Below are 11046 nucleotides of genomic sequence, written 5' to 3'. Positions count from 1 at the left end.
ATCAACCATCATTTCTCACTCCTGTGGTATTCTTAATCTGTTTCAGACCTTTGATTTACTCATGCTTCCACCATATTAGCTCAAGGACAGAAGGCAGTCATCAGCTCTCTGACTTAACAGAGAGAGAGCACCCTTAGGGGCTAGTTCTCTAACACAAACAAACTAACCAGGATACCATCACCCAGGGGTTGTTCCTTTCTCTCTTTTAACAGAAGGTAAAAGGTCTTGAAAGCATTTTGGATCTGGGATCTGGGAGATAGTGAACAATCAGTCCAGTATATCCAGGAAATCAATTTTAAGATTTTTAGGCTAAAATCTTGAAATACTGGAAGGATGGTGTTGCCCTTGTTAAACTCTAGGAAATAAATAACAGCTCACAAAAGTTATAACCAAAAGGCTACTTAATTCCACTGGAAGAGGAAAAACTATACCTATGTGCTAAGGTCTAGTCTAAGATCAAGCCTGAGGCAGTGAAGTTAAGAATTTTTTCCAGATTACATTTGATGCAATATTTTTCTTTATTTTTAAGCCCTTCCCTTCCATTTTAGCATCAATACTGTTTAGTAATTCCAAGGCAGAAGACAGGTAAGAGACTAGGTAGTGGAGGTTGTCATTTGCACATGGTCACATGGCTGGGAAATACCTGATATTTGAACCCAAGACCTCATAACTCCGGCTATCTGTCCACTGAGCCACCTATCCGCCTCCTGATACAATTTTTTACAGTCTTCTCTGACATTGTGTGATCTGTCTTCTCTTCCCTCCCTGCCTCCTATCAATCCCTCCTCCCCAATATAGCAGGTAATATGCTATTGGTTGTACATGTGTTATCATACATTGCATATTTCCATTTTCATCATTTTGTGAAAGAAGACACATATTGCTTACAGAATGGTATCTGTCAAATCTGCATTCATATTCTGTCACTTCCTTCTAAGGCAGTGGATGGTCTTTTTTGTCATGAATCCTTTGAAGCTGTCCTAGAACCTTATATTATTGATAATAGTTAAGTCAATTACAGTTGATCATCATATTTTATTGATGTTGCTGTGTAAAATGTCCTGGTTCTGATCATTTCACTTTGCATCAATTCATATAAGTCTTCCCAGTGTTTTTTTATGGGCATTTCATTCATTTCTTATGAGCATTTCATTACAATCATGCCACACAAAATGTATAGCCTTTCCCCAAGATATGGTCATACCTTCATTTTCCAGTTCTTTGCCACCACAAAAAGAAATTCCATAAATAAATGTATACAAGTATTCGATTGTGAGACTAGAATTCCCTTTGAGGTATGGAATAGAAGAGATGCCTTTTGAAATGCCTTATAACTCAAAATCCTCAAGGACTGGTCACTTCTCAGAGATGTGTAATGATGAGCTTTCAAACTTTCAGTCCTATGAAGCATTCATAAGGGGGGATTCTACCCTGTGTGTGGGCTAGACCTGACAAAGTCAGAGAGCCCTTTTGGCTCTGATATTATCTTATATATAATATTCAATTATTGTAATAGGATAGTAGGGAAGGACAGTGAAGGAGACTTGTCATCCAGGGCCCAGGACAAGAATTAGAAAGAATCATTTGGGCTCCCTACTTGTGTCAGGCTTGGACTGCATAGCCAAAGGTATACACAAGTGGAAGTCAGCTAGTATCATATTAATAGCGTTAGACATAGAGTCAGGAAAAACTCCATTGAAATCTTGCTCAGACACTTATTAGCTTTGTGCCTTTTTGTTTCCTCATCCATAAATTGAGATAACAATAGCACCTAATTTACAAGGTTGTTCTGACAATCAAATGAGAGAATACATCCAATGCTTTGCAAGCTTTACAGCTCTCTAAGTATTACATTATTACAAGGGTGAGTACAGAAAGACCATGTCTTGTAGGCTGTTGGCCTGACTGCCATCACCAAGAGTTTGTGATCTTATCACTTCACACTTACTCCAGCCTGATGCTCAGAATCACCTCAGAGAAAATATTATCTGATGTAAGAGCACATGTCAAGTCTAGAGTCCATGTAGCCCCTTGATGATACAGGGACACATATGGATCACCAGCTGAGCAGGAAGAAAATTTACAGAGAAAATGAGCACCTTAAGAAATGTAAGGTTGCTTTGATCCCTTGAGTTCTTCTAGGAAAAAGGAAGGAGATTGCAAAACATATTTATCATGCTTATATTGGTTCTCCCCTTAGACTCAAAGACAAATCTGGAGATGCCTTAGGCTGAGCTGATCCCCAGAGCTTCTTCCTGGGTGAGGATGGGGGCTGATGTAACAGAAAATCCAGACACCTGTCCACTATGGAAAACAAGAACAAGAGGAAAAGGGTTCAGTCTAAGAGCCAGTAATGCTTAAATACTTCCCTCCTGTCATCACTGCCAAAGACATAAGCCTGCCTCATGTACCTTTGTGGTTCCTTAGGCATACAAAATAGGTCTTAGCATTCAAGGGTATTGCTTCAGTTGCTGGACAGCTGACCATTAGAATAAGACTCAAGAAGGTAACTTTGCGCTAGTGTTAGGCAGTATTATATGCCCCTCAGGCTTAGGACTTGAACTTATGTTCATAGTAATGCTGCCCAATATTCATAGAAGGTTGTCCCACATAATTCCTCTCCTCCCGATAATGCTCACACAGCTGTCATCTATGTACAAGACAGAGAAGCCTCTTTGTTTCCCAAAAACCAGTCCCATCCTTACCAGAGATGGGGAGGTAGTGATTGGGAACTTTCTCACCCTGTATTCCATTGAAGTCAGCAGTGTGAGAGGAGCAGAAATGTTTCAGAGCGATCCTGACAAGGGCTGTAGGGATTACAAGTAAGTGCCTTTCTAACTCATAAATGATCTTTTTAATGTGATGATTACAAAAGGTCCTGAGACAAGGAGCACCAGTCTACTGCTTCCAACGTTCTTTCTGGTATTCCTATCAGCTCTAGGTTCATGATTCCACTGCTTGGCACAAGTCTTAGTTTGATCTAATAAGACTATATGAAACACCTTTTGTAAACCTCAAAGGACCACATTAACATCTATTCATCTTGGTTTCCTTCCCTATCAAATAGAGGTAATATCGTCTACCTCCAAAACATTTGGGTGGCTTAAATAAGATATTATTTGCAAAATCTTTAATAAACTACATAAATAATAAAAATTATTGTTGATATTGTTATTAGCATCTCAGGGCCTCTGATTTGTCCTCTGTTAAGTAACTCCTACATTCCAAGGATTTGAGGGAGCATTTGCTGTTATGTTTAGGTCTCATGGAGCACTGAGAACAGAACTCTCATGGTCCCATTTCAAGATTTACTCTGACTTTGTTGCAATTGGAAGTATATGAGATAACACAGAATACGTATAGAAATTTAAAATTAAGAGAGAAATAGACAAGCATCTTGAATGAGGAACCAGTGTTTGGTTTTCCAAATCAAGATTCTTCAGTGGGGATGTTCCTGCCCCAGGCTTGCAATGGTGAAACAGCTTGATACTCACAGAATTAACAGCTTTACTTGGCCAGGAAAGTGGAGGTGAATAAGAGAGAAAACTTGTATCAAAATGGGGCAAAGTAGACTGGACTCTCACTTATGAGTCCCTGCTTCTTCATGGTAGTTTCAGCCTTTATGTCCCTTTATCCATTAGTCACTGTCCATTTGTGGTTTTCCCTCTGAACACTGCTTTGATCTATTTACTAAGTAGATCCTCATTCATCAATCAAAATATGAAAAGAAAGTGTATTTGTTGGAGTGTTTTGATTTTATTCTTTGATTCTCTTTTCTCCTTCCTTGCCTTTTAAGTTTATTTTTTATATACTGCTCAGAGCTAATTCCAGTCAATTGCTGGAGGTAGAGAATACAGTTCCCTCCACATATGGAGGTCTTTTTTTCAAAGTTCCAGCAAAACCTCTGTTCTTATTGAATCATAGACAAGAGGAGGAAAGATTATGTTTATGGAGAGGAAAAGTTCTTACAATCGAATTTCTTATTTAAAAGAAAAAGAATATGAGAACTGTTAGCCTGGAGAATCAATTGATCAACAAGTGTACCCTCAACATCTATTGTGTTCCAGGAACTGCTCTCGGAATAGCTGAAAATATAAGCCCTGCAAAATAGCTATCCTGACTCACCAGGAGTTTATATTTTAAGGAAGGAGACACTTATTATATATAAAATACCTCCAGAATAAATATAATGTTTACAGATATCATTGTTCTATTTCTTCAGTCATGTTAAAGAAGGAGAAGAAATGTCTAATTACCCAAAAAAGAAAGGTTGTAACTAGAATAAATAGGGCTTTAAAAGCAATAGCCTATTGTTGAAAGCTATCCAACAGCTCCAGGAATCTGATAAGGATGGTTTAGGTGAGAAAGAAAGTGGGAGACCGGCTGTCTGTCAGCTCATGGCTGCTCCTGATAAGGAGTATGGAGTTTATTTATGCAGTATTAAAAAACTCAAATCACACAAAGCACAAAGGAGTTTGCTGCTACGTAGACACATTATGGTTACAGAATTACCTCACTTTTGGCATATATTATAAAAAGATTTTCTCATGAAGGGTATGCTGGATGTGAAAAGGTTTTAAGGCTGAGTCTTATACTTTATCGGGAGGAAAGCACCTGCTTGGATGAAGTCTTGTCTAACTTTGTCAGATTTTTACCTTAGCTGTCTAGTATCAGTTTCAAAAGGCCTGGCAGTTTAATTTTCTGTATTTCTATCTTGGAGGGAAACTGTGAACCTCTTAACTGCTGGATTACTCAGAGTCATTTTATAATACTTGAGGCTGTCTTCAAAACTAATTTAATATGTTTTCAATAAAGAAGAGTCATTCGAGAGGGGTTTGGTTTTTTATCTCATATAAGCAATCCATCACCTGACCTGATCCTTTCAGGTCAAAGGGAGTCAATGTATGACCCTGTCAACAACATCAACTTTGATGGGGTCCTGATAAAAAGATTTATTATACACCCTATTTCTCTCAATGACCTTCCACAGCCTATTATTTGCTATTGCAATACTGATCTTCCTAATAAGTTAACATCATAAATTTTAAAACCATCTATAAATACCATGAAGTCCCTGTGATCTGCAGGATCAAATAGGAAATCCTCTGTTTGTCATTAAAAACTGTCATAACCTTCTCCCCTAACTTTCTAGTTTTCCTACACTTTGCATCTCCCAGAGTCTCTAAGATGACCAGTGATAGTGACCTTCTTGGTATTCTTCAAACAAGACACTACATCTCTTGAGTATGGGTATTCCATTGCTCTAATTCTCTCCCTCTTCCACTTTACATCATTACTTCTCTGATTTTATTCAAATCCCAGCTGAAATCCTACCACCTCCAAGTAGCCTCTCTCTCTATCCTTTCCCCCTACATGTTCATACCTTCCTGCTGTTGATTATCTTCAATGTTACTACATTTAGCTTTCTTATACAGAATTATTTGCTTGTTTCTCCCTTCATTGCTCTATAAACTCTGTAAAATTTGGAAATGTCCTTAGCCTTTCTTTGTTTCTCTATTGCTCTAGCACAGTACCTGACACATGACAGATGTTATGAGTTACTTCATACCATGGCAAGTAAATGCAATAAAGGTAAACTGAGGAATATATTCTTAGTAAAATAAGTTTATGAAAAATGATAGGTATAACTGTTAACAAAGTGAGTGAAACTTGCATTTAAGTAAATCCAGTGACCCCAGTGAAAAAGAGATCATCTTTTTCTTTACAAGTGGGCATGTGGGAAGTGGATATGTGTACTTTTGAAACATTACAACTAATTAAAGTGGATTCATTGTCAAGTATGTTTAATCAGGCCACTTTCTGACAATTAAATAATATTGTTTTATGAAACTCATGTGCCTCTTCTCATTCTTTATACCCCCAGGTTTATTGTTACTTTGAGAGACATTAAATTTCCTTTAACTGTAGTACAGCTCACATGTCTTTTGAGGGATCCCATTAAGATATTCCAGTTGAGGTTAACAGAAAACAAGCAGATGTCCAAGGGGCTAAATTCAAGTGTGATAACAACATTCTCTTTCAATTACACCTTTACACTGTCTTGGAGGGAAATATACTCTTGCAAGACTCTAGAATACAGAAAAGTAGCTTGACAAAATGAGGGATTGAATCGATTACATCATTAAAATATAATCAAAATCAGAGGTAAAATTAATTTTTAACTTTTCACATTCCCTCCATGATTCAACAAGACACATTATTTATTAAAAGAATCACTCGCTGATATGCCAGTTAGGAAGTGAAACCAGGTTTCTTCTCTTATCAGAATCAAATCATCAGGATACAAAAGAGCTGAAGGCACTAACCATTTCTTTAAGGATAGTTAATAATGTGGCTTAGATGGTCTTCCCATATTGGAATAATGTGAAAAGGGAAAGAGAGATCAGAATGTAGAATACTGAAAGAGGGGAGGGTGGAGTCAAAATAGCAGCTTAGTAGCAATAAAAGTCTAAACCACTCTGACAATCCTTCCAAACCAATCTTTATAAACCATCTCAAAATGACAGGACTCAAAAACAAACAAGGAGATGTAAGGGGGCCCTCCCATTGAACACAACTTGAAATGTAATCAAAGAGAGTTGATGTTCATGGGATAAGGGGGAACTGGAAGCAAATCTGCACACAGAGAAGTGTTGTCCAATGGACTGCCCCCCCCCCCATACACACAAACATACTGCACATGCTTCCAAAATTAATGATAGACCAACATCAGGATCCTGGAACACAGGCTATACAAGCAAAAGGGCACCTCAGACCCACCCTTTAAAGTCCCAGACCTTGACACCAACCCACAGTGATGCCAAGAAGTCCATAGCACTGGGATATTTTCAGCCTGCCCTGCTGCTGTACAGACCTAGTGCCATGTTATAATAGCTCACAATGGAGAAGCCAGCAGCAGAGGAGACAGATTCAGTAAGTGGCTTTCAGAGGTCCTAGTCCACAGGCAAAAAAGTGCTTAGAAAATTAACAGTAAACAAAATGTTTACAGCTCAAAAATTTCTATGGGAAGAGTCATCAAAACACAGAACCCACAGGAGTTGCAGAGATCCCAGCAAACACAAGCAAAACTCCAAAAAAAGGGAATTTGGCACAAGCTCTGAAAGAACTTAAAAGGATTTTAAAAATTAAATAAAAGTCAGAAAATGGGGAAAGGAAATGAAATTAATGCAAAAAGAAAAAAACAGCTTAAAAAGCTAAATTAGCCAACTGGAAAAAGAGGTAAAAAATCCAATAAAGAAAAGAATTTTGTAAAAAAAATTGACTTATTGGGAAAGAGAGAGATAGACCAATCAATTTGGGAAGTAAGCTTTAAAGAGAGAGCTGTGGGGGCAGGTAGGTATCTCAGTAGAGAGAAAGCCAAAACAAGAGATGCAGACCCTAGATTCAAATTTGGCTTCAGACATTTCCCAGCTGTGTGACCCTGGGCAAGTCAGTTAATACTAATTGCCAAGCCCTTACCCAACTTCTGCCTTGAAATCAATACTTGGTATTCATTCTGACAGAAGATAAGAATTTGAGGCATTTATGCATGGGGGAGGAATGAAAAGGAAAGATGAACATTCAGTCTTTTTCTTAGTAACTCTTTTCCAATATCCTTTTCATTATTTTTTATATATCATCCTAAACAGCTTGCTATCATATCCTCTATATATACTTCTTCTAACTACTATGATAATGATAACAATTATGAAGAGTTTCAGATGTCATCTTTCCATTTGGAATATAAACAATTTGACCTCATTGAAGCCCTTAAATTTTGTTCTCTTTATTATTTACCTTTTTATGTTTCTCTTGAATTTTATATTGGGCATAAAAGTTTCTGTTTAAGCCTGGTATTTTCTTCAGGAATGCTTGGAAATCTTCTATTTTATGAAATAATTGTACTTTCTCCTGAAAAAAATGCAGTAAGTTTTGCTGGATAGTTGATTCTTGGTTGTAAACCCAGTTCCCTTATGTTCCAGAATATCATATTCCAAGCCTTCTGATCCTTTAATGTGGAGGCTGCAAGATCCTGTGTAATATTGACTGGGGCTCCATGATATATGAATTTTTTCTTTCTAGCTATTTGCCATATTTTCTCCTTTACTTGGGAGATCTAGAACTCAGGTATAGCATTTCTTTGGAATTGTCATTTGGGGATTTAATGCACGAAGAGATCTGAGGATTCATTCAATCTCTATTTTACCCTCTTGATCAAGAATATCAGGGCAATTTCCTGTAGTATGAGGTCTAAGCTTTTTTTATCATGACTTTTTGGTAGTCCAATAATTCTTAAATTGTCTCCCCTGGATTTATTTTTGAGGTCATGTGAAAAAACATCCAGGAGAGACATTCTTTTCATTTCATTTTATTGTTTCTTGATGTGTCATGAAGTTTCCATTTGCCCAATTCTAAATTTTAAAAACTAACACGGAATTTTTTCCATGACCATTTGATCTTCCTTTTCCATTTAGTCCATTCTTCTTTTTAAGTTGTTCTTTTCTTTGTTTGAATTTTTGCCTCTTTTCAGTTTATAATTCTGGCTTTAATACACTGCTTTCTTCCTTTGATTTATGTGCCTCCTTTTCCAGATGACTTATTTTGCTTTTTAAAGTGTTGTTTTCTTTTTCCCATTTTTTTCAATCTGTCTTATTTGATTTTTAAATTCTTTTTTGAGCTCTTCCAGAGCCTAAATCCAATTCTCCATTTTCTTGAGGTTTTTCTTGAAGTTCCTTGGATATAGTCATCCTCTGTTTGTTCTGTTCTCTGATCTTTATCCCCTTAGAACTATTCAATCATTACCTTCTTTTATTCTGTTGTTTACTCTTTTTCTCTCTTTTTTCCCGAGGACTGTAAGCTAGGCCATCTGCTGGGTTACTGGATTAGGCCCTTTTAGGTGCTCTGTCCTATGCCTGAATCTTCAGTCTTCTCTCTCCTCTGCTGATGTACTGAATTAGGCCAGTTGAGATAACCTGCCCTGGCCAAATCTTTACCATAGCCATCCATGGAGGCTAAAGGTGCCCAGACAGGTGCCCCTCCTCTGTTTCTCCTTGCTTGCTGCTGTCGGAGCCTGGGATATTAAGTGGTTCATGTGAGGCACTCTGTTGTGATTTTAATACCTGCCCCAGGATCCTAAAGTCAGCCCCATCTAATCACAGGTCTCAGCATTGTAGGTTGGGGGTTTGGGGTGGAGGGTTTGGCTAGTCCAGTCTTGTTTCTGGTTGTGATCTATACCATGGAAATTGATTATCTCTGCCTACCTTTCAAGTTTTATTCAGCAGGAGAGCCCTGTGGCTCCATCTTGTTGTTGAGTTTGAACTTCTGTGTTTCTGAAGCACTTTTTAAAACTTGCTATGGAAGGATAGTCAGAGATGTATCCTCAAACTCCAGAGAGAAAGCTGTTCCTCTCTCTCCTCCTCCCTCACTTATTAATCAACTAATGAAGTAGCCAAAGGGTTTTGATTAAAGACAAACGGGGTTTATTGTTTTCTAGGGTTGATTGGAAGGATAGAGGATATTAGGTAACCCTAACAGCCGCCTAGAGAAAGCTTCAGGTGGGGAAAGAGAGACAGGAATGTGAGACTAAGTAGGGACCAACCTACTCAGCCCTGAGAGGGTTTGTAGAAAAAGGGGTAGGAAATCTGGATACAATGATTCAATAGATAAATTTGTAACAAGGGTAAACCCTATTTGACTAAACTATCAATATTTGAAACTAACACTCAGATCTACTCTCCTTTCAAAACTTCTCAGACATTCAGGTAGGGAAAATGAAGGTGGGAATAAGGAAGGCTGGAGAGATTAAAAGGAATTAGCTAAACTAACAAATTTTAAAGGATAATCTGCACATATAGGCCAGGTTTCAATCCAAAGAAGGAGCTCAGATTGACGCTGATTCTCTCCAAGAGTTTCCCAGGGCCAACTGACTTTCCCAAGATTCTAAACCCATTATCAACTGACAGAAGAACTCTGCAGCAAAACCTGCAAAGCTGTTATGCACCCTCTCTGCACCACATTAGCCACCATCCTAACTCCACTCCACCTCCAATATCCTATTCAACAGCACATAATATCTTAGGGCTCAGATTCTCCTGCAGTCATCTGGTTTCTGAAAACATTTCCTCCTGATATAATCAGATGCTTTCTGAAAACTTCACCACTTGGGTCTTCTGGAATGGGCCTGTTCTCAGAGAATCTTTGGTTCAAGTTACTTGTAAAGACTCAGATTTTCTGATAATATCTTTTTCAAAACAGATCTCCCTGCAATTTACTGCCACCAATTACATCTTCTATTTCCAATACCTAAGTCATATGGGGACAGTCAGATGAAACCTTATGGTTCTAGTCATAATACCAACAAAGCTATAGGAAAAGCAGCAAACTGGGAATCCATAATTCACCTGAAACCAGAAGGTTTAAGTTTTTGCATGAATTTTGATATTTCTATCTTTAACTAAATCCTGTACTTGACACTGCAAATAGTAGTCTAAAGAATGAATCTGAAAAAAATCCATGAGGCTCTGACATAAAAAAATAAGACCTTTTGTTTAAAGATTTACTATTTTTAAAAGCAGATATGCAAATCAAATTTAATATGACATTTCTAAATTGGTGTTGACTACTAAGTCATTTCTAGTTAAGACTGACATTCATTATTTTATTCTTCTTCTTGTATTCAAGCTCCTTAGAGGGAAAACTTCAATTTTTCTGCTTATTTCTGTTCCAGGTTGTAACTCTTTGGTTGTTTGGTCATTTTTGAGTCATACCTGACTCTCTGTGGTCCCATTCAGAGTTTTCTTGGTGGAGATACTAGAGTGATTTGCCACCTCCTTTTTCCTTCCAGATGAGGAAACTGAGGTAAACAGGAGTAAATGACTTGCATAGGAGCACACATCTAGTAAGTCTGTAAGTCTGAGGATAAATTTGAATTCAGGAAGAATGGTCTTTCTGACTCCAAGTTGAGAGCTCTATTTTGCCACCTACCGGCCTACTGTGATATAAGTAAGCTGGGAACAAACTACCCTTAATCTTGTGAAATTATACAAA

General features: G+C 37.7%; 1 protein-coding gene across 1 annotated transcript in view; it reads left to right on the top strand.

Annotated features, from left to right (window-relative positions):
• Nucleotides 1-2616: 2616 nt before the first annotated feature.
• Nucleotides 2617-11046, top strand: part of LOC123230493 (vomeronasal type-2 receptor 26-like) — a 29536-nt gene continuing 21106 nt past the window's right edge. The window contains exon 1 of the mRNA XM_044656636.1: nt 2617-2822. Coding sequence (XP_044512571.1) covers nt 2632-2822 — 191 coding nt within the window. The 5' untranslated portion in view covers nt 2617-2631. The remainder of the gene's footprint in view (nt 2823-11046) is intronic.

The sequence above is a fragment of the Gracilinanus agilis genome, chromosome 1 (genome assembly GCF_016433145.1).
Source record: "Gracilinanus agilis isolate LMUSP501 chromosome 1, AgileGrace, whole genome shotgun sequence".
Lineage (NCBI taxonomy): Eukaryota > Metazoa > Chordata > Mammalia > Didelphimorphia > Didelphidae > Gracilinanus > Gracilinanus agilis.
This window is presented reverse-complemented; position numbering and strand designations above follow the sequence as displayed.